Here is a 24,139-nt window from a genome sequence, read left to right on the forward strand (position 1 = left end):
CACACATATACACACACAGTTCACAATTACTTTTGTGAAATTATTTCTGTATTTCAATTTTACTTTTACAAAAAAACAAAGAGAACAGGGAGTTGGGAGGAAGGAGTAATGCTTGGTCACCTCTGGGGGTAGAGAGGATACACAACAAGAATGGGTCAGATGGGGTGAAGGGAGGGCAGGGATAAGGGGGAAAAAATGAGAACCAAGACCTATACAAGATCCCAATAATGAATATAACTGTACTGTATACCTAAAATGTAACAATAAACTCAACTTTAAAAAAAAAAGAATGGGTCAGACTGACCTGTCTGGCCTTTACTGGTAATAGCAATGAGCAAGGAGTCCACGCATGAGCTCTAAGGGCTTAAGTTGGTTGGGTCAGTGTGTGCAGGCCATGCCAAAGGAAACAGCCAGAAAGACCTCACAGTGGCGGCCATGAAGAAAAGGATGAGGTTAGTACACTGTGGCCTTGACTCGGCCCTGTCTCATTGATTGTCTGGGTCGCCCTCTCTGGGGGCTATAGGGGTGTTGTGGTCTCCAGGGCATATAGGGGCCCTCAACAAGATACTTGGGGAAACCTTTGTAAACCACAGGGTCCCGCTGCTGGTAATAGGGTGAGGGGAAGATGGCCATAGGTGGCTGGGGGTCAAACATAAAGTCCATTTGGGAGGCAAGTCCTGGCTGGGTAGATGAGGGGATGTCTGAATGGAAAGAGAACTGATCTGATTGGAAAAGATGGTCTGAGGAAAAACAGTGATCTTGGGGATGGAGTGGGAACTCAGGTGTTCCTTGGTAAGAGGGAATGAGAGGAGGTGGGTGGGGCATGAGTGGGGACAAGCCTAAGGGTGGGGACCAGAGTAGGGGCTGGGGCCAAGGTGGTGACAGAGCTAAGGCCCTTGGATCTTGGTAGGGAGGGTGCCGCCGCTTGATACCACGGCTGGGCTGTTCCCAGGCAAGGCTACCTTGGTTCAGCATGTTTAGTGGGGCCTTCAGGGGCAGCTCCACACCCCAGGCATCGGCCACGTGGGCCAGGAGTAGGTAGGATAGCTGGCGGTGGGTGTACTGATTCCAGTGAACCCCATCTGTCTGCAGGCCCCCCATGGCGCGACGGAAGTGGAAATGCAAATCTAGCACATCGAAGCCATGGTTGGCAGCTTTGGTAGAGCTGTAAAAGTTGGCTTCAATGACGAAGTATTTTAGGGGGACCTTCCAGGACCAGCAGTTGTGAGGGAGGAAGCTCGCAGTGATTGTGTTGCCCACAGGCATGGCTGTGTTCCACACCAAGAGGCAAGATTCGGGCAGCACTTGGCCCAGACGCTCAAAGAGGGTCTCCAGATTGTGCAAGTACTTCTTCCAAGAGTACTGGCCATACCTGGAGATGTCCCAGAGGCAGGAGTTCATGATGACCACGTCGGGGGCATGCTCACCAGCCTGCAGCTCCTTCAGTATGGCCTCCAGGTACCTGGAGTAGACACGGGTGAGGAAGTAGAAGCGCACCAGGTGGTGGTCTGAGCAAAACTGGCGCACCTCACGGTAATGGGTGCCATTGTGCATGGTGCCCTTCTGGCCTCCGTTCACCAGTATGTCCTGCTCGAAGCTCATCTCCCCCTTGGTCCTGAGCTGCCCAGGTGTAAGCAGGCAGTCTTTCTGCAGTAAGAGCACCAGGTCCTTGTACACAGACCTCTGCACAGAGTCCCCCAGGACGACCACAAACTTGTTGTGGAGCAGCTGCTGTACTTCGGAGGCCAGTAGGTGGGTCATGATGGCCCGGCCTGGCTCAGCTTCTTCCAGTGCACCAGGTGGGTCTTCAGATCGCTAGGACAGAAGGAGAGAGTGCTGGGCGGGACTCATCCCAAAGCAGGCCACAGTGCAAACAGATGGAGGCGTGGCCTCTGCCCTGGGGCACCTGCATGGAAGGAAGGCTCCCCTGGCCCGGATATGAAGTGGGAAGAGACAGCTGAAGTGAGCCAGAAGCCTTCCTTGGTCAGGCTACATAGTGTAAGCCTGGGAATTACTGGCAGCTGCTCTGGGAGACTTGGGCTTCACCCTGCAGGGAGGGTGAGGAAGTAGAAGAACACCAATCCCACCTACCCTACCCAGGATAAAAAGGGCTGAAGGTACCGTCAGAATGCTCTGGCCAAACACCTGGTGAGCCTCCTGCCTTAGCCTCCCCCAGTTCCAGGTTTAAAATATTTCTGGGCAAAAAGATTTCTTAGCTGGGTATAGTGGCACATACCTGTAATCTCAGCACTTGAAAAAAGTTGGAAAATACAAGCAATACAAAATTAGAACTAATCTGGAGGCAGTTCTGCTATATTATTCTTTGCTTTCCACCTGAAAAGAATCAGAATATCACTCCCCCAAATACTCATGCTAATGTAAGAATTACTTAGAACTGAAACTGAATGAAAATCAAGAGATGCAGGAAGACTTCTCTGATCTTCCTTTGGCTGCCTAAAATCTGAGTATGGCACCCCTCCCCACAACAAAGGGAAAGGAGGGAGGAGCTACTTGTCACAACATCAGAAAGTTAAAACCAGGGAGTTGGCACCAAGATGACATGGGGTAACCAGAACTTACTATGACAGGTCTTCTCTCCCATTAACTCCCTCTTCGTTTCTGTCACTTCCCACAATGTATTATTTTTTTAAACTCAAACCTTCTTTTATTAAAAAGGTATGTAAACCCCCAAACTAACCACTCTGATGTGTTTCACTCTTTTCTGTGCATTCCTTGCCTGTAAGTACAAACTAAAATTGTACTTTGTCTCTTGTAAATAATTTGTTTCTGGGCCAGGGATTTAGCTCAGTGGTTTGGTGGCCTGCCTCGCAAGCGCAAGGACCCAAGTTCAATCCCCGGTACAAAAAAAATAATAATGATTTGTTTCTTGTTTAATTGCATAGGCGCAGGGACTGAACTAGAGAAAAAGTTTTTCCATTCCAAAACATTGGATGAAATGTTAAAAGCTGTGAAACTATCTTCAAATCTTCAGATTAGTTAAAAAAAAAAAAACTTCAGTTTTATTATATGTGTTGCCAAACCAAGCACAAAAAACACTTCAGATTAAACATATTTCCAATTTCTATTTATGACATCTCCAGGGATGACTAGAAGTTTGTAAAAGAAATACACTTTGCTGCTGCTAATAAATGTTAACTGGGGAGGAACATGGGGCCCACTCATAAAAAGCCAAAAATCCATTGTGGCTTCATAGTTGTCAGACTGTATGCACTAGTAAATATTTGGGGGGGTACTGGGTATCGAACTCGGGACCTTACGCTTGTGAGGCAGGCAGCGGCACCACTGAGCTAAATCCCTGGCATTAATAAACATTTTAATAAGTGTGGCTAGATAGCTATCATTAAATTATAAATTCCATTTTATTATTATTATTGTTGTTGTTGTTGTTGTTGTTGTTGTTGTTGTTTGCCAGCACTGGAGATTGAATTGAAGGAATGCTGAGTTACAGCCTCAACCCTTTCTATTTTCTTTTGAGACAGGGTTTCATTAAAGAAGCTGAGACTGGCCTAAAACTTTCAATCCTCCTGCATACCACTGTGTACAGTTACAAATTACATTTTTAAAAGCTATACTGTTTGCAGATTTAACCAAGTATTGTGGCTCCCATCTGTAATCCTACCTGCCAGAGAGGCTGAGGCAGAAGGATTGTTTGAGGCCAACCTGGGCAACATTAGCAAGACCCTACCGCAAAAAGGGATATGGGTAATATGAAAATGGTAAAGAATATCAAGAATTTCTGTAAGAGAGTTAAAAGTATTTACTTATTTTACTCCATCTTCATTAATCTTATCATCAAAAAGAGGTTTAAAAATATAATTTAGCTCACTATAGTACAAAAGTAAACTCCAGATCCCTTTCAGATTCAAGCATGTTTGTGTGTTTAGCCTGATTTATGCATCCAATTTACACTTACTAAATGCCTAATACACGTTCCACTTAGGATATATAAAAGTGAATTACAAAATCATGGCTTTTCCCCTGAGATTAGAAATACTAACAACTGTGACACAAAAAGGTGATACAGTGAGTTGCCTCACACTGTGCAAGCTCAGGGGACTTGGGGAACACTCTTCCCTCCCCACTCCAGACTCAAGTCTCTAGAAGTACACAGTGAAAGGAAGAACCTTCTCCACAGGTACAGGATCACAAGCCAGCCCAGCTCTTTCTCTGTGCCCTCCCTGGGTCAGAACTCTGGTCATACTCTGTGACCCATCCTCTAGGATATACAAAGAATATTGCTTCTAGAGCCACACTACCTAGGTTTGAACACCAACTCTTCTACTTACTAGCTCTTTAATGTTAGGCAAATTATTTAGCCTTTCTATACCTCACTATGAATATCTGTTTCACAGACTTGGCATAAGTGTTTAGAACAATGCCTGACAAGTAGTAAGCTCTGATACAGTTATTATCACTGAGCCCTCTGCAGAACATCTAGTTAATCTTCAAGAAGGATACCCACCTGGGCGTGGTGGTGCATACCTGTAATCCTAGTACTCTGGGAAGGTGAAGCAGGTGGACTGAAGTTTAAATCCAGCCTGGGGAATTTAGCAAGATCTTTTTATTTATAGACAGCTAAATTAGGGAGAAGTATTGTAGGTAGTCAGATAGGGGTAGGCCCCCCAGAGAGTAATGTGAAAACATATTACAACTGTGGCCGGAGACATCTGTTGGAGGCCAGGCCTCAAAATGAGATGGAATAACCAGACCTACATGCCTTCCCCAAGGGATAAGTGGTATAACATCTGGCCCAATGAAGTCTAGATAGACATAAATCACCTCAAGTGGGTGACCAAGACACCCGGACCCATCCCTTTCTAAAAAGGTCTTTGTTCTTTCTATGCACACTTGCTACATGACCTGCTTTCCCTCAGATCAATATTACCTAAGTGGCTATACTTATAATCTTATTGGTTGAACATCACTTTAACCCTCATTGTACCCACCTCAGGATTTTACTCTACAAAACTTCCTCTATGAAGTGGGGTTTGTTTGTGGCAACCCACTTGGGTCACTCCTATCCCTCAGAGATGTATCTTTCCCCTTCAATAAATATTTCCTGCTCTTAACTGTTGTTCCTCACAATTCATTCTTTGATTTTTAGGAACACAAACTCAGCGTATCTGATATCTAAGCGGGTTCGGAGTTACACTTATTTTTCCCTAGATCATTTGAAGGTCCTGTATCATTTCCTCAAAATAAAAAATAAAAAATAAAACAAGAATTGGGGGTTGAATCTTGAGTGTGGAGTGGGGATGGGGAAGGGACACAATATTTGTGCTGTTTGTCCTGCAAGGTTATCCAGAGTGAATGTGATTATGCAAGTAAAGATTTTGTACAAGTATTAGATGCCACATTCTTTACAATGACCTATTTCTTTCTTTCTTTCTTTTCCTTTTTTTTTTTTTTTTTTTTTTTGGTACTGGAGATCGAACTCTGGACCTTCTGCTTGAGAGGCAGGCGCAGCAACAATGAGCTAAATCCCCAGCCCTACCCCTACAGCGACCTATTTCTGAGATAATTTTTACTATTTTCACTTTCAGGAAAGGATCTACTCCCAAGATTTACTCCCAAGTCTAGCTCTAATAGAAAGATGCTTAGTATGAGTAAGGATTTTTAGTCTGCCTGCCCAGGATGAGGGGCTACAAGTACTTGTGGGGTGGGAGGTGGAGAGAATACATACATTTTGTACCTCCATCTCAAGCAACTGACATGAAAAATACAAAGGCCTAGACACTAGAATAAGGTAAAGAAACTACTGCAGATCTTGGCTTCAGTGTTTGAGGATGTCTGGCTCTCCATATGCTGACCAGGGAAACACACCCAGATGCTGCTCAAGGGCTCAGAATCAAAAGCATGTGAAAGCATCCACATAAGAATTTCTTACTGTTCTTCTCCTGTACAACATGCAGGTATGACTGGGAGAGGAAGGGTGGGAATGACAGAGAAGGACTATTCCAGAGAGAAGCTGAAGCTAAAAGGAAATTCATGAAATTCTTGGTAAAGAGCACCAGCAACTCCAACAGGACCAACAAAATGGGACACCATCAGGAAGTCACCAGTCACAGAGCCAAATGAGTTTTAGGGGAGTCAAGAGGAATAATTAATTTAGAGGGGTTAAATCTCTAATTAAAAAAAAGCCAGTATCTTCAATTTTCAGCCTCTTTTTTTTTTTTATTAAAAAAGGAAGCTAAAAAGGCATTTGAAAACTGCCAGATTAGTATTTTTTGTTTTTTGGATTTTTTTTTTGCCCAACCTTCTTTCTTTGCTTCAGATTTGCTAAACATATTTATTAGTTTTATTTTTATCTTTTATTTTTGAGACAGGGTCTCGCCATGCAATTCAGGCTGGCCTTAAACTCATGTAGCCAAGGCTGGTCTCGAACTTGCAGCAGTCCTCCTGCTTTAGCCTCCCGGTGCTGGGATTACAAGTGTGTGGTATGCACACTTAGTTTTAGAAGTGATTTTAAGATTCATTTATTTAATGAGTAAGGATCACTGACTGAGAACCAGACACTGTGCTAGCAGTTTGAAAGAAAGGAACACAAAAACAGCTATCAAAGGGGAAGCTAGCTCGTAGCACTGATGTATATAAATGAAGGAGATCTTTAGAAGAGGCAAGAGGGAGGAGGCAGGTTTTTGTAGACAATCATTACACTCTGACTGGAATTTTACAATAAAACAAGATTTAGCTGGGCATGGTGATGCATGCCTGAAACCCCAGCACTTGGTCAGGAGGATTGCTATGGAGTTCAAAGACAGCCCAAAACTTATAGTGAGAACATACAAACCCAAAACAAAAATGTTTTGGAAAAAAAGTTTCACAGTGATTCCCCAAATCATAGTTCCATATTTTGTTTTGAGTTTTTTGAAAAATTTGGGATTTGGCTACAAAATATGTATTAATAATGCCTACTGCTACAATAAGTTATTTTAAAATAATTTGCTTGTATTTCTCCATTTAGGGATAATTAATTTTGCAGTAGCTTCATATGCCAGGAATTATAAATCACTGACTATTGCTTTATGACCATCAGAAGCTAGAGCATTTCCTTTAATCAATGTTTTGTAGTAATTAGGGTGGTTACTTTTTGTCTGTCCAGAGACCTGGCAAGAAGTCTTAAATCACAGAAAGAGCTAGTAACAATTAGGATGCAGTTTTGACTACTTGTAGGGAGTATTTGCAATCACCTTAAAATTTTCTTACATGACTACAGCTTAACGCAGCATTGCATTGGGACTATACACAGTTTATATTCTTCTGGGTCAAACCTACCTTTTGAACTTTCTAAGATCCCCTTAAATTTTAGGGGTAAAGACAACAAAATTATTTTTCATGAATTCACCTTTTTGACTTACCCATGCCTTGGCATTTCGTTTTCTAAGTTAAGTTTACATTTGTCAAAATTAAATTACGTGTCATATAAAGTTGTTTCTTTGAGACCAGATCTTGCTCTCATGTGGCTTGGAGCTCAGGGAAATGCTGCCTCAGCCTCTACAGTGATGGGATTACAGGCATGTGCCAACTTACCCAATGCCACTTAAAAGTTTCAAAAGAAAAAAGAGCTTCCGAAAAGATCAATGACCTCATGGCCTGAGGCTTCTCCACAGAGGCATCTTTTGATTTCAAGGATGTCATTTAACATAGATTGCTCCATACAACACCAAGGCAGGGAAAATAACACAGGTCTACTATTTTAAAAAGTGGCTTTAGGAGCAAATAACAAATATACAAAGTACTGTGAGATACTATGTTAAGTGATGCAACAGAGAAACAATTGCCAAGCAGCCACTGGAAAGATCAATTGAGTCCCCTACCCCAATCTCCCCAACGTTTAAACAGGCCTCAGCTCTGCAGCTATTAATTCAGTACAAATTTAGAAACACCCCTGTCTACCTATTTCAGGCCGAGACATCTATCATTCTTTAAATTTGTCCCCCCGCAAGAACTATCATGAGTCTTCTACCCAGTCCCTGCTTCATGAAACGCCACTTTATGGTCTGTATTTCTAACTTGGTTATTAGGTAGGTCTTAAACAAGGGTACAGGAGAAATAAATGAAAAACTAAAACTACAGTAAGTACCCTCAATCTAGACTCTGTAATCACCAGGTTACCTCAGAGGCAGGAATCACAGTGGACAAAGTGGATTTGTAGTTATATCATCCCAGCATGTCACAATCTTAAATTTGTCATTCTTCTGCACTAAGTATCATTGAAAGAATTTCAAACAGTCAGAACTTGAAAATTAAGCTAAAAAACTCTTAAAGCAATGTGTTCTTTGCCATAGTATAATATTATCACTTCCTATGAGCTGTAAGAAGAAAAGCAAGGAGCATCCTTATGAATGAAGTGCAAGTTCATAGTGGGTGACATGCTGATACTTAAAAAAAAAAAAAAGATACACTACAGACCATTTATTCAGTTTCATAAAAAAAAAAAGCAAAACACACTTGTTTTACAAATGGATTCCTTAAATAATCAGACAAACAAAGGATTAAAAATTTTTGATTTCAATCATATACAGTCCATGGCAAACTTTTACATTACTATCTTGAGCCACAAACTCCAATCTGCTAACATTCTATTACCCTTCTAACAAGGAGGAAAGATACTAGAAGGCAGTAACCTGGCTTTTACATCCAAGTGTCAATAAAACCAGACTGAATTTCAGCTAGGTGCCCAGGGTCCTGAGCCACAGTTTTCTGTTTACCTCTGTCACTGAATAATAAAGGAAGATGAAAAAGCTCTTGTACATCAAGGGTTTAGGGCAGGGCCTGCCAGACACTAGTAAAACCTCAGGCCTTGCAAGCAGTCTCCACACTAGAGAAAACACAAGCCCACAGACGGGACCCTCGCTCCTCTGAAGGCTGAGGCCCCACTCAGCCGCTGACCCCATGGCCCCCTTCCCACCCAGGCAGAGCTGTACCTCCGAAGTTGGGAAGCGAGTCCCCCCAGCAGGTCTCCCGCATTCACATCTTCAGGTACCAGGCTCCAGGACAGAAGCCCAGGGAGGGAATGATTTCCCATTCTGCATTTTCTCCCCCCTTGTTAGGTGAGCTCCTTTCTTTCAGCATTAAAGACATTCTAATGTCTTGCTTTAAAAAAGAAAAGAAAGGAAATTTCTTTGACTCCACCTCTAGGACAGTCCTATCTTTCGCCGCCTCCGTTTCAAGGACACATGTTTAAAGCGGTTTGCCCCGGCTACATTTGGGTCCTCACCTCCCACTCACTGCTCCTTTAACTTGGCTTGCAGCGCCACACGAGCGAGGTCTTCGGTGTGTAAGTCACCACTGATTTCCTTCTTGCTCCTTTCCACCACTTCTAGGTCCTTCCCAGCTCCCGGGCCGCTGTTAACAGCTACCTCTGAAAAACTCTTCCCAGAAGCCTGTCTCTAACACCGTGTCCCTTCCTTCCCCAGGATCGTTGGCCGGTTTATCTGTCTCTGGAAATTCCCCAAATGTTGGTTTCTATCACCGCCCACTCATCAGTCCCTTTCTTCTCTTCCTCAGATTCTTAGCCTGTGTGTTCTTCCACTCACAGGGTTTCCGGAAGAAGAGGATCTTACCTCCGTCCCTATTTTTCCCAAACTGTTCTGCTTTAGGCCTCCCCCCCACCCCCGCCCAGCATAACTATTTATAGCACCCCTCCACCCTCAAGAGCCCCAGTTTGGATAATGACTGGGGCCTTTGCCTTATCAATACCCTTTTGTATGCAGGTGACTCAGAATTGAGGCCTTAAGGCACAGTCCCAGTGAGGTGGCCCTGGAGCCAGCCCCCTGGGCCTGGATCTCCTCACTGCTGCTCCTCAGCCTGGGGAACCTGGGCTGTTAAAGTAGCCGCCCTGCCCACCCCCCACCTTGTCAACAGAGCAAGCATAAAATTACTATGGACATTCACAAGATAACACCCCATTTTTGAAGTGCTAAACAGACTCAGACCTGTCTCCAGAGTTCAGACTTATTCAGGTTCTTTGGGGTTGGGGAGTGGGGAGAAACAACCTTTGTGGACCTCCATCACTTCAAATTCTCTAGACACTCCTTGATCCTCCCTTCAAATGGTGGCTGAATTCCTAAGATAATTTTCTTTCAACCTTTGAACTTCTACCTAAAGGTAAATATTGATTATCAATGAGAGTTCAGGCAGTGTATTCTCAGGATGGGCTTTTGGAGAGGTGATTTTCAATTCTGCTCGGAACACAGGCTGGAGATATATAACTGAGTGGAAATAAACTGCTTTTGAAGTGCTCGGGTCATTTTTAATTTTTCATGTTGTTTCCACTCTATCTGATACATCAGAATAGTCCAACCATTTCTTGATGATTGTATTAAAATTTGTATATATGTACGTATTTTGAAAGTACACTTTAGGACTGTGAATATTGCAGTTTATTTTGAGATGAATACAAATTCAGCTTCATTTGTTTTAGATCATATGGCTAATTTTTAAAATCTTCCATAAATTGATCTTAATCCTTAAAAAGTTTGCCTTACTTTGACTAAAACAGTATTTCTCAACCAGGTGTGGTGGCACAAGCCTGCCATCCCTGTTACTTCTGTTGAGTGAGGAAGATTGAGGGCTCCAGGCCAAGACCACATCTCAAAAAAAAAAAAAAAAAAAAAAAAAAAGAATTTAACCAGGTCACCATGACAACAGCTGCTGTTGGACACAATTCAGCAGAAAAATATGATAGAGAAGACCAAAAAAAAAAAAAAAAAAAAAAAAAAATCTGAAATGTCATAGTTTTAATGTTAAATGTGTTTTCTCACATAAGACTTTATTGTGTAGGTTTTAAAATTTTGTATTCATTTGACGTTTTATGTGCTTTTAAAACACAGAATATGGTCTTTCATCTCCAAGTCTATGGATATGGATGCATTACAGCACTGGTGGTGGACTTATGGCATGCGTGTTGTTTTTCTTTTAAGACAAGTGATGTTAATGTAGGAGTTCTTTTTCTAAACTAAAAGCTCAGTATTCAGGTTTAAGTTTGGAATTCATCCTAAAAGGTTCACCGTCACTGCTCTACAGCGTTTGTATGAACCTAGAGGTTTTCTGCCTCATATTGTCTGTCCCTTTCTCTTACTGAAATTCTGTTCCTTAACGCTCACTTTTTAAATCTCCTCTGGTACTGAGGACTAAACCCAGGGTGCCCTACCACTAAGCTACATCCCTAGCTCTTTTATTTGGATACAGGTTCTCACTAATTTGTTCAGTCTGGCCTTAAACTCTAGCCTCCTGAACCTGGAATTATAGGTATGTCATTTCAGCAGGGCCTTGGACAGTGTCAGGACAAAAGGATGAAAACAGATGTATGAGCTCAATAGGACAGGGTTATTTCAGAACAAATCTGACAGGGACCACCCTGACACTGGGGCCCGACCCAGGGCTCTGGTACAGGAGATGAGGTCTTTTATAGGGTCCTGAGCATAAAAAGTGGGGGCAGGAGGGCAGTGGAAGAGAATGTCAAAATGGGATTGAGGGGAAGAGTTCAGTGAAGAGGAGTTGTGGCTACTTGGCTGCTCAGAGCTCAGGTTTGAGAAATGCAAGGTTGTGGTGGCTGTCTGCCAAGAGCAGGGTGGAAGACTGGGAGTCACAGGGTGCAGCTATGCTTACTGGGCCTTACTAACCCATGATTATATATACCTTTAGCATATGTAAAAGCACAGTGGAATGGAAGAGGCGCAATGTGGCCTCTGGTCAGCTTAGGATGGCAATGGTCAGGCTCCTTCAGCCAAGACCCACTCTTTCATTGTTTTTGAGACAAGGTGGTTCAAACTGGCCTGGAACTAAGAGCAATCCTCCTGCACAGCCTCCCCAGTACTGAGTATGCATAACCCCCGCCTGCTTTTTTGGAACCAGGGATTGAACTCAGGACTTTGTGCATGGGAGGCAGGCACTGTTGAGCTAAATCCCTAGCCCTTACACCCCGTTTTTAAAAGGCAGTTCTTTCAGATAAACTTTACAAACAAACAAAACTCCTTCCTCTGACTCTGTAACACTTGCTTTTGTTTTGTACTGTTAACTAGCAGACAGAGCTTTTCTACCCCAGCAGGCCCTATTCTGATGGCAGAAAGACTCCACTCATCCTTCTATCTCTCACTAGCCTGTGCCTGGTAATAGCGTTTTTGGAGTACTGACTTTGTGCAGCTTTTCAGTCCTCATAACCTAGCAGAGCAGGACTACTATATCTCCATTTTATATTGAATAAATTGAGGCAGGGCGGATTATTATGTGAACTGCTTGTGGTTGCCCAGCTCCTCAATGGCAGAACAGGTCAGACAAGTAAATCTTTGGATTGATCAGATAAGCTTAAGGTTTGTTCTGTTTTTTTTTTAGAAGAAAATATGGCTCTAGCACCTAAACATCTAAACTCAGTTTTAAATATGAAATTAGGAAGAAAAATAATCTTTTTCTTTTTTTGGAAACAAGCCTCACTGTGTAGTCAAGGCTGGTCTCAAACTTGTGGTGATCCTCATAGCTCAGCCTCCCAAATGCTAGGATTAGAGGCGTGTACTACTACACCCACCTAAAAGTAATCTTATCTGGAAAAAAATATTTGCATTATTGTTTTCCATACTATTCTCTCCTGAAAAAGTTATAGCTGGCATGGTGGCACATGTCTGTAATCCTAGCACTCTGGGAGGTTGAGGCAGGAGGATCATAAGTTTCAGCACAGCCTGGGGCAAGAGAGTGATTTAGTGAGATCCTATCTCAAAACAAAAAATAAAGAGCTGAGAATGTAGCTCAGTGCAAAGGGTCTGGGCTGAATCCCCAGTACCATTAAAAAAAACAAAAACAAAAAACAACCCCAAAAACGGACATGAAGAAAAACAGCTGTGTTTTGTGCAGTGCTTCTAATTTTTCTATGAAGAACAAAGTAGGTATGAAGTTAACAGCATAGTTTTCATCACTTGCATTTTCAGTGAAAAAACCCTGTTCTGCACTGAAACTGTAAGCGTGACTCAAAATGTTTTGCTCTTGGGGTAACTGCTTAAAAATCTCAGCAGTGGGTGAAGAAGGGTGACTGGGGAGCCAACAGTCACTGGTTGCTTTTTAGTCAGTCATCCAGTTTGCTTCTGAAGACTCTGTTTCCAGGACTGGCCACAAAGATCCACTTAATCTGTAGCAGGGACCAGAGCTGAGTCAACAGGCTGGATTTCTGCCACCTCCCTGCTCACTTATCTCTGTGTTCCTTTAAATGGGACAACTCACGTGCTTCACGGAGATTACACAAAACAGATTTTCACACGGGTATTAATTATCCTGGTAGTGCTGGTCTCAACACCATACTATCTGAATCATGTGAGCAATGACGTTTCTATGGAAGAAATGTTTTGAACTTTAAAATGGGGTCCCTGGGGGCGGAGAGTGTAGCTGAGTGGCAGAGTGCATGCTTAGTGTATGCAAGGCCTGGGATTCCAAGAGCCTTCTCTGTCTGCTGGGCCCCCCATCTACGCTATTCCCCAGGGGATCCAGAAGCCCTGGGTTTCGTCTGTGGGCAGTGGTACTGAGGACTGGTTGGGTTTCATGCTTTGTGCTTCCCAACAGAAGGAAAAAGAGTCGGGGTGAGGTGGCTGGGAGGAACAAACATCCTATCCCCTGGGCACACAGATTTCCCTGGGCCTTGGCTCCCACCCTGCTGTGCCAGGTGGGGACTTCAGCCAGCACCTCTGGCTACATCCAGCAAGCTCGTGGTTTCTCATCCCCCAGTTCCAAAGATAAGTCCACAGTTCAGGATGGGCCACTTTGGTGTGAGCCACAGAAATCAAATTAAACCCTGCAGATCCCGCTTACATTCACTGCTCCTGTTCAGAGTCATCTAAAAATGCAAGGCGGGTGTAGTGAAAAGGGAGCTTTCCAGTGAGATGAAATATTTAACTGATTATTTAGCAACACTAATAATTCAGTAGGAGCATTTAGTCTATCTTCCAACAGTATTTAAGTGGTTTACCTGCTAATTTATTTATTCCTCGTAAGAATCCTAACAATTAGCTGGGTGTGGTGGTGCATGCCTGTAATCTCAGCACTAGGTAGGTGAGGCAGGAGGTACTTTTTTTTTTTTCTTTTTGCACATTGCAACATTAAACTGCAGTAATTTGCCCAAGGTCACCTGGGAGTCAAATCTGATGCCAAGCCTTTGAGGTCAACCACAACACACAAGATAATACAGACAGCAGGCATTTCCTGTCCTTCCTCCAGTTCAAAATTAAATTGGCTGCTTTTTTTCAAGTTGGCTGTTTTTGCACTGCCTGTTTTTAGAAATTTAGTAGTTTACCAACCATCAATACTTACTTATTACCAAGGAACAGCTGACTCTAGTGCTGTAACGTGGAGAGGGCTGGAGTGGGTATGAACAGTGATTCCTTTCTACGTAAGAGCCCACAAAATGAGTATTTTGAGAAAGGCTAGTCAGAAATCCAAAATTAACGCTTAAAAGAAAATGGGAAAACCGGAAAGTACTTACTCATTTAAATTACTGGTAATTTAAAAATGTGTCTTTCAGTTGGCACTCAATCTCTTTCCCACGTACAGGCCCTTTTCAGCTGCAGTTGTGAGCAGCTCAGGGGCTGGGATCCAGGGTAAATGTGTTCACCTCTGGGTGGTGCTGAGTCTGGGGAGATGATGCCATTTCCTGGGGCAAATGACAGGCACCAGCAGTTACTTTCTTTTTTTTTAAGAAGTGGATTAAGAATGACTGAAGCATCAAGACTTTGGCATATGAGAAAACATGAAGGAAAAGACAGACTCTCTCTGAAATTTGGCTTTGAACTTTTCTCCATGGTTTGAATATAATTCATCTTGACTCACTTTTTTTTTTTTCTTTTAACAATGCAGATCCTCAGCTCTTATTCTCACTATATGTTGTTGGCAGGGATAAGGAGGAAGAGGGAAAGGAAAAATAAATGGGGAGGTGGTATGGGAAGAGAAGTCTGTTCATTTTGACTGGTATTTAGCAGTAGTGCCTTGAACATCAGTGGTGCACTAAGGTTTACAGACTGCTTTCAAATCGCATCACTGGCCCTTGCTTGCACAACCCTGTTGGTAGAAGCACAGCCTGTTCAAAGCTACAGGAAAGTATGGGTCTGAAGCCATACTGAAAACAACAGGCCTGAGCTAAAGGCCCTAGTGAACAAATCTCTTCTGCTTCCTCCCAGGTGACCCACTGGAAACCAGCTGGTAAACCTAGGGGTACAGTGTGCTTAGAAGGAAATGGGCCTCTGGTTGAAGGTAAACACAGGCCTTGACTTTCTGTTTGGAATGGTATGATTTGTGAGAGGAACATTATCACCTCCCCTATAAATACCAAGATGAAAGAGATGGAGGAAATGAATCAGAAAAGAAAAAAATGAGGAAGTGAAGCTTTAAAAACAGCCTTTCTCAAAAACAGTAAATCTAGTGCAGGTGTTTTAAACACTTCTGGATAGAGCATTTCTCCATTACATTGATATTTTTCCCATTTAGTGCTGGGGACTGAACCCAGGGCCTTGCATATACTAAGTAAGCTCTTTACCATTTCCTCTGAGCCTCCATTATATTAAATGATTTAAAATAACTAAGGAGCAAGACTAACAGAGTCCAGACAGTCCTGAATTACAAACCTGTACACTTTTTTATTTTTTAACTACTATTACACATAGGGCACGAGAGACTACTGGGATGGACACCGACTATGTGAGAAAAAGGCTGGATCTATTTCTGGCTGGGCATGGACAGGCCTGAGAGCCTGAATGATTTTATCCACTGGCCAGAGAAGAAGGCAGTTTTTAAAGGGTGTGAGAAGGGGTTATAATCCTAAGGAATCTGGATGGAATGCTTGGAGTCAAAGTATCAAGGATTATAAGGATGGTAAGGACAGTGAAGGTGTGCATACAATGCTGGACTCTTCGGTGCTGGGGAAATTATATATCCTGTCCTAAATTTCCTTTATACCATCTATTCTGTTTCCTGAGAGTAGTATGGCCTTTTTATTGTTTGTTGAGAGCTATGTGTTTACTCAGAGGGTCTCATTTGGATCAGGCATGACAACTACTACGCTGTTTAAGTAAGCTGGCCTATAAAGTGATATAGTTATCTTTCCTTGAGAAATACTATTTTCATTTACATTACCAACTTACCTACTGTGTGCTGTAAAAATGAATTCCACATTGTTTTCATGCTATTGTCTATAGGCATCAAGCAAGTCATTTTGATTTTTTCCAGTGAATTTTTATACAGTCATTACTGTCTCTTGGCAGGGCTTCAAGGTAGAACTGCTGACTTTAGTATTTTAAAATTCAGGCTAGTGTATTCCATATGGAAAATCTGCCATTATTTGATCCGTACAATTCTGTAAATGATTTGTAAATCTTCCCAGTGATTTAGGTTCCAGTTACTCCATGTACCATGAGAATAAGAAAACAAACCAGGGGAGGATGACTAAAATTTCTGTAATTGTTACAGGACGAGAGAAAACAGAAAAGCTGCAATAATGCAAACAATAATCATGCTTACACTCTTTAAATTTAAAATAAAGTTGCTTGACATTAAGCAACAGGTTTTCTTGCTTCTGAAAAAGATATATATAGATATATATATCTATATATATCTTTATACATACACACACACACACACACACACACACACAGGTGGCTGTTTTGCTATTCTGGCTCCTGTTCACATACCAAGGTTGGGTGAATTGTCTTTTTTTCTCTCCATACTTGGATGTTTTTCTAAAGGATGATGGCAATTTACATATGTTTTGTACCTAAAATGTGCTTGTCACAAAGATCTCCTTTCCAAAAGTAAAACAAGCGCTGTTATTTTCACTCTGCAGATGGTGAAACCAAGGTGCTGGGGAGCCAGGGCAGTTGTCCCCTGGATGGGGCAGGGCAGGCACCTGGAGTCTCCCATGCAATTGCAGTTCATCACTTCTGATGCCTTCTCAGGGGAGGCAAGACAGGGTACACTGTCATCACTGTCATTCTTAAATATTTTTGTTAATTTTTAGAAAGTAATTTATGCACATGACACAAAATTTCAAAGGATACAAGAGAGGTGTGAGTGAAAGATAGATCCTGCCCTCTGGGTTCCCAACCCCTTCCGTTTCTCTTCTAAAAGCAATACCATCTGCCACTGGTTTCTTGTTTATTGTGCCAGAAATATTCCCTACAGATATTCCATCTCTTTCTGAAATACTGTATTCTTCCTTTTTAAAAATAACTATCTCTTTATTAAAAGCAATTGTCTGGGTAACATATGAATACTTAAAGGTATTCTTTGAGATAATTCTTTAGTAAATGGATCATCCAGATTGTTCCAAACACTCCATTATCTGAAATGGTACAGAAAACAACAGAGTGGTTGTGAGTCAGCAAAGCTGGCCCTGTGGTGATGTTATGCTGTGACCGACCTAGGACCTATGTCCCCCAGCAGCCCATCTGGGGAGAACATTCACAGACTTTGCTATGCATGTGTGACATGGTGACAGGACTGGGCCCACAGTAACCTATATGGAAAACACAGACTCTACTGTGCATGTGTGATACAGTAACTGCATGTGCCCTGATGGTGTGCACTGAAGGCAAAGGTATGAGTCCGTGAAATTACTGGACTTTGGATCCTGCGGCTTTTGAATAAGCAGACTTGGGTTTGAAACCTGACTCAGTAACTTCTGGCTGCATGACCTTGGCAGTCACTTAATTCCTCTGTGACTCTTTTCTTATTTGTAAAACAGTGATAATGATAACCAATATATAGAGGTACAGATTAAATGAGAAACCCAGGGTGTTGTGTCCACAGGAGTGTATAATAAAAGATCTCAAAACCGTTAACCACGGCCCCTCAATTCTCTTTTCAGTCAATAAATAATTATGATAAACATTGTCCTAGGTACTAGGAATAAAGCAATGAATAAAACATTTTTAAGATCTTTGGCCTTATAAACTCTACATTTAAGTTGGAAAGGCAGGCAGAAAAATGAATAAAATAATATAGTGGATAAAAACAGAGGAATATTAGTGCTGGACAGAGAGGGTACAGGGGCTGTGAGTTGGTATTTTAGAGGCTTCTAGAGAGGACAGCATTTAACCAAAATCCTGAGGGAGAGGATGGGTGAACCAAGTATGGTGAAATCTAGGGGAAGAACCTCCTGTGAATGAGAAACAGGAAAGAGGAAAGTCTGATCACATTGGAGTGAACAAGAAGAAATGGAGTCAGAGAAGGCAGGGGAACAGATCCTAAGACCGCTGAAGAGACTTGGGCTTTTCCTGTGGGAGCCACTGCGAAGGCTTTGAGCAGAAGAGTGACATTATCTCACTAATTCTAACCTGCTCACTCTTGCTAGATCGAGAATGGGCAAGGGTAGAAGCAGAGAGACCATTGAGGAGGTTGCTGAATATTGCAGAGTTGTAGCTTGGACCAGAGTGGTATTAGTTAAGGAATCAAAAGTAATAAGTCTCTGAATATAGTTTGAAAATAGAGGCAATAGAATTGGTTTTGGAGAGGGGTGAGGTATGAGAAAGGAAGACAAGACAAGAATGAGGTTTGGTGAATGAGCAATTGGAAGAAAAATGGTATCATTTACTAAGAGGGAGAATATTTGAGAGAAACAGATATGGAGGGTGAAGGTCAAATGTTTGATTCTGGGCTTATTACTTCTGACATTATTTTTACAGATCTCTACTAGGATGATGTTAAATGGGGATATACAAGCTTTCAGGAGTCCAGGTTAGAGACAACAATTTGGTTCAGATGCCAATGGGGAAAGTGAAGCTGGTGAACAAAGGAGGTATAGGAATCAGGCCCTAGGGCAGTCTGAAGGAATCCTACGGCTGTCATTGTGAGTGAACAGAGATCATGTAAAAATCTGTGCCGCCCCCTGCCCCCACAGCCTTGTGTACCTGCTAGAAATGTATAATCGTGGGCTGGTAAGGCCCAGTAACCATAGCTACAATCTGTAACTCCCATCATTATTCAGTCCTGTTCTTGATAAGTAACTGAGGCCCAGTGACCATAGCTGCAATCCACAAATTCCAATCATTGTTCAGCCCTGTTCTTGACAAACAAATTGTAATTTTCTGTAAATTCTCAAGCCCTGTCCCAGGCAGAGAGCTGTAACTCCTTTGTACTAAACTTTCTTCTAAAGTCCCATTGTGACTTTTTCCTTCTGCAGTTCCCCTTTATGCTCCCTAAAAGAACTTATAAGCCCAAACAAGAGCTAGCTGCTCTGGTTTAAGTGCCAGAGTGGTCCCTCCCAGGTTTATCCTAAAATAAACCTACCCAGTTGAGCTCATACCTCTGTTTCTTTCCCTGTTTTCCCCACAGCCCAGCAACAGGAGGTCAGGAAGGTGAAGGAGAATCCGTGAAGGATCCCAAGAAGGGAGAGTGAGTGAAGTAGGAAAACTAGGAGAAGAGGGTTGGGTCCTGGAAACCAGGAGGAGAAAGTATTTGAGTGAAAGTCTCAAAACAGGGTTGTTTGAACAGGAGAAGTTGACAAGTCAAATGAGATGTTTCACCTCTGGTTCTGACACCATGTTGCGCATTCGTGACCTTGATGGAGTTGTGGGGACAAAGGGTATTTAGAAAGATTCAAGAGAGAATACGAGGAGCAGCACTGTACCTCCTTCATTCCGCTATAAATAAAGGGTGAGTCTTCGGCAAGAGAAAATGGAGTTATGAGAGTTTCATCTGTTGTTAAGACTGGAATAATAGTGTACTTAAAGGAACAACCCAAGAAACAGTGCAATGCAGCTGATGAGCAACGTCCTTGAGTTGATGAGAAGGGGTGGGATCCAGGGCCCTAGAGGGGTTGTCCTGGGACGGGAACCTATCAAAGTTATCAGTTGAAAGTGAATACAGAGGAGGTGTTATCAGGAAGAGGAAGAGGACAGAAAGTCTGTACTGGTGTACATTAACGTAGCATTACAAATTCACAATTTATTTAAAATCATTATTTTGAAGCTAAATCCGTAAAAGCCACATATTTTAGTGAAAAAATATTCTGAGTAGAAGGGTAACAATGTTCCTTTAATAACAACAGCTCTTTAACAGTTTCAGTGATGGATTAATTCAAATTTATCTTTGTGATGGCCATTATCATTTTATCCACATTTTCTATTTATTTATTTTCTTGACCTTATGCTTACCAGGCAGGCATGCCACCACTGAGTTACATCCCGAGCCCCTTATCTACATGTTCTATTTTAAGGAATGTGATTATTTTTCTTATCTTCATGAAACAAAATGGGTCAGAAATCAGCTCATTACAGTTGGGGTATGATGGCGCATATCTGTGATCTCAGCACTTGGGAGGCTGAGACAGGAGGACTGCCATGAGTTTGAGGTTAGCCTGAATTATATAACAAGACATTGTCTCAAAAAAACAAAAAAGAACACAGCCCATTAAGTATTTACTTATAAATTCATGTATTTCAGCAAGCTGATCTGTGCTTGTGTTCAAATCTTGGCTATCTTTAAAATGACCCAATTTGGCAAGTCCCAAAAGATCATAATTTTTTTTTTTTTGCTCGTATGATTTACTTGTCTGCATGTTTTTTATAATTTGCATTTAGAAGTATATGTAAATAATCAATAATCTGTTTCTATTCAGGTACAGTCTTCTCTGATAGGACAGTAAGAGTTTTGAGATTCTGAATGAATAGTTCTCATGAGTTCAATTTAATAACAGAACTAAATTTTGTGCTAAGTCAGTATCTGAAAACTTTCTGTACTGTTAACGAGCAAAGCTGGAGTTGTTGGAACTTGGGAGGTTGTAGATTACAAAAGACCAAATCAGTGTTCTCACAATTCATGATGGATGCAATGAGAAAGGTACATTTATAAGAGCTCTCTTCTGTTAGTATTTCTTAAACCTTTCTACAGGGTTCCTTAGAATTTTTATACTCTGCACAAAATATGCATTCTTTTCCAGTGTAGCACAGTCATTCAGAGCATAGCTGGTGCTTACTGAAAAGTTGAATTTGCTGCTCCAAGTCCTTAATTCATGAGTGGTATGTTTTTATTTTGTTTTGTTTTGTTTTTCTGAGGCAGGGTCTTGTTATGTAGCCCAGGGCAGTGATCCTGCTGCCTCAGCTTCCCAAATACTGGGATTATTGGCCTGTGTCATCACACCCAGCTGAGTGCTGTGATTTTAGGAATAACACTAGATACCTCTAGGCCCATTTCTAGTTTCAAAGATTACTTATGCAAAGTGCAAACTAAACACAGTTCTCAACATTTAGTAAATGCCCAGGTTATTCTAGAAATCAGTATATGTAGGACTCTGTTAACAGGACTACAGCTGTCTTGGTTGTAACCACCATTTTGCCCACCTGGTGGTCCTGGCATACATCCCAAACTCCACAAACAAAGTAGTTAGGATACTCAGCCAAGCATGGTGTGCTGGTCACGGTCACCTAGATTGTTTCTTAATTGATGTTTTCAGAAAGGCTCTGTACATTCCTGCTGGCCAAAGCTCCACCTTTGTCTTGCTTAGCACAGCAGCCCCTTCCTCCTCCCCTAGGATGCCAGGGTCCCCCTGTCTTACTGCTACCTCACACACTGTATGTCCCTAAATCTCCAGGAGTTGCATTTTGTGCAGTTTGGATCTGTCTGCCTGTTCATTTGGCCTCATGGTCCCTTCTGCCTACATTGGCACTAAGTTTTTCTGAGACAGTATGCATACATCCATGCTTTAGTAGTACGAAATAATACTTTAAAGGACATACCATGGAATAACATATAAGTAGTAACAAGCTGATAGGCATAGAGCAGCCGCTGCAAGTGGGGAGAGGATGACAGACTATCCTGAGGCCATCCTAAGGCTCAGGGAGGGAGGTTGAGCACCTGTTGTTATTGTCATTGACCTCCTACTCCTCCCCCTTCCCCTATTATTATTATCTATTAAGTTGTAAGCTTTTTCCAACAAATAATTTAATACTCTTAAGAGAACTGGGTCTTACGTTATGTAGCAATATCCCTCACCTCTAAATAATACTAAAATTTATTAGAAAACTCCAGTGGGGTGTGGTGGTGCACACCTGTAATCTGAGGCCTTGGGAAGCTGAGATAGGAGGATTGCCATGAGTTTGAGGCCATTCTAGTCTACATAGTGAGTTCAAGGCCATGCTGAACTACAAAGTGAGACCTTGTCTCAAAAAACAAACAACAAAAAGATTCCTCTTTCTTTCCTTTTCTCCATCCCTCCCTCTCTCCCCTCTTTTACTGATTTAATCATTTGTAAGTATACAGTTCAGAATTAGGTTCATTCATACTTTGTGCCAAACAGATCTTAAGATTTTTTTTAGGGTTTTTTTTTTCCCCCAGTACCGGGGATTGAACTTAGGACCTTGTATTTGTAAGGTGGGCCATGGTGCCACTAGGCTAAATCCCCAGCCCAGTAGGTTTTTCACCTCACAAGTCTAAAACTCTAGACCATTAAAGAGCTTCCCGATTCTTCTTACCCCAAATTCTGACAACTTTATTCCACTGTCTAATTCTGTTGTGTTCATCTAATTACCTTATCTTTCATAGCGTGGATTTGTCTAACTTAGGCTAGAGTTCTCATACTCTGAGATGGTTTACATTCTGTCAGTGACTTAGTCAGGTACTTATTAGGTACAACAAACTTTCCTTTCCTCAATCCATGTGAGCATAAACTGTGCAAATAACAAAGCCTTATCCTTAGATCTGAAAAATACTAGAACCCAATTAGCAGAAGCTAACAAAGAATCTTCCTTTATCATTCACATTTATTATCTGCACTTAAACATTTTCTCTTTAAAATGCCTTCTATTTTAATTTTTAACTTGTTATATGTGAGGCCTCTAACAACACTACTGTCAATTTTTTTAAAACCTGGATATTTAAAACACGCTTATAAGTGGCATTACAAATTGACTCGAACAGGGACAACATTATCTTTGCTAAAACTAAAATGCTAACCTTTTATTTGCATGGTGGGATTCCTAATATAATAGCCTTCTCAATTTTCAAAATTATCTAAAATTTAGTTATATTCCCTTTATAAAGTACTAATTTCATAAAATGATATTGACAGCTAAATTCCTGAATGTGAAGTTATTTTGTGTAGAAAGGTAGAAACACCTTTACATTTCGGTGGATGTTAGCCTTCCTTTCTTTCTTCATTAAATAAACACTTATCCAGTGCCTCTCTGTTAGGGACAATACTTGGCACCATTTTAAAAATACATGACATAACTAGTGAAAAGCAATGTCTTTTTGCTGTTGGTTGAATAAACTCTATGACTATGCACTGATCCAATTTAAAATAAATTCTGAGTGAATTATTTTATTTTCCAAGCCCATTTCTTCCTCTTCATAAATGGAATCAATATTCTTCTGGTTGCCTTATGACAGAAATCTCAAGATCCGTCTGTGATCTGTGATCCTTCTTCCCCTTCATCCACCACAAAAGAGTAACCACCCTTTGATCAGCCCACTTATCTCCAACAGCTTCTACCTTGGTTCGAATCTGGAGTCCTGCTGTGGCTTCCTATCTCATCTTCCCACATGTTCTGTTCTTCTTTAACTGCAGCTCTTGCTCATACTAAGATACATACTGATTTACTTCCCTCCACAGGATGAATCTGACTTCCTCAATCATGGCAAAAGACTTTCTGCCTTTATCAGGCAAATTAGCCACATCCAGAGCAGTACCTCCAAGAAGCCCCAAGTATCACTTGACCAGAGATCCCCCTACAGTAGTAAAACCAGCCCTTGTTTAGTATACTACTCTGAGCATTTTAGGTATAGTAACTCTTCTTGCAAAATCAACAATAATTATCACTGGGAGCCTTCTTTACATCCAGGTATCCTGTGTCTGGTATTTACCTTGAGAATCACCTGTAGAGTAGGAATCACTGCTTCCGGTAGGAAAATCAGAAGAAACAGATTTCTCAGAGGGTCTAGGCTTGTCTTGGGCCAATCAGCTATGTAGGAAGAAGAAAGGTTCAATCAATCTACTTCTGTCTGCCTTGCTCTCCACTCATCCCCAGCATCTGATGCCCTGCCCACAATAGTGACATACATGGAAACTAAAGTACTGTGGCAAAGTCAGGCAGGCTATTCTGATTTGTTACTTGGATGGGAACAGAGGCTGAAGCTAGGTGGACAGTATGTG

At 41.7% G+C, this 24,139-nt stretch overlaps 1 protein-coding gene across 6 annotated transcripts in view; it reads right to left on the reverse strand.

Moving 5' to 3' along the window:
* Positions 1 to 225: 225 nt before the first annotated feature.
* The window catches only part of Pced1b (PC-esterase domain containing 1B), a 129,285-nt gene continuing 105,371 nt past the window's right edge, over positions 226 to 24,139 (reverse strand). Inside the window, exons 2-4 of one of the 6 annotated variants that reach the window (XM_010638347.2) lie at positions 23,851 to 23,948; positions 14,486 to 14,653; positions 226 to 1,815 (exon numbers count right to left, since the gene is read on the reverse strand). In XM_010638347.2, the coding sequence (XP_010636649.1) occupies positions 454 to 1,761 (1,308 nt within the window). In that variant the 5' untranslated portion in view covers positions 1,762 to 1,815; positions 14,486 to 14,653; positions 23,851 to 23,948 and the 3' untranslated portion in view covers positions 226 to 453. Of the gene's footprint in view, positions 1,816 to 8,948; positions 9,163 to 9,241; positions 9,654 to 14,485; positions 14,654 to 16,136; positions 16,331 to 23,850; positions 23,949 to 24,139 lie in introns of those variants that run through there. The other 5 variants (XM_010638352.3, XM_010638348.2, XM_010638353.3 and 2 more) reach the window with 5 other exon arrangements.

The sequence above is a fragment of the Fukomys damarensis genome, unplaced genomic scaffold (genome assembly GCF_012274545.1).
Source record: "Fukomys damarensis isolate Sample0158 unplaced genomic scaffold, DMR_v1.0_HiC HiC_scaffold_15, whole genome shotgun sequence".
NCBI classification, from domain to species: Eukaryota; Metazoa; Chordata; class Mammalia; order Rodentia; family Bathyergidae; genus Fukomys; species Fukomys damarensis.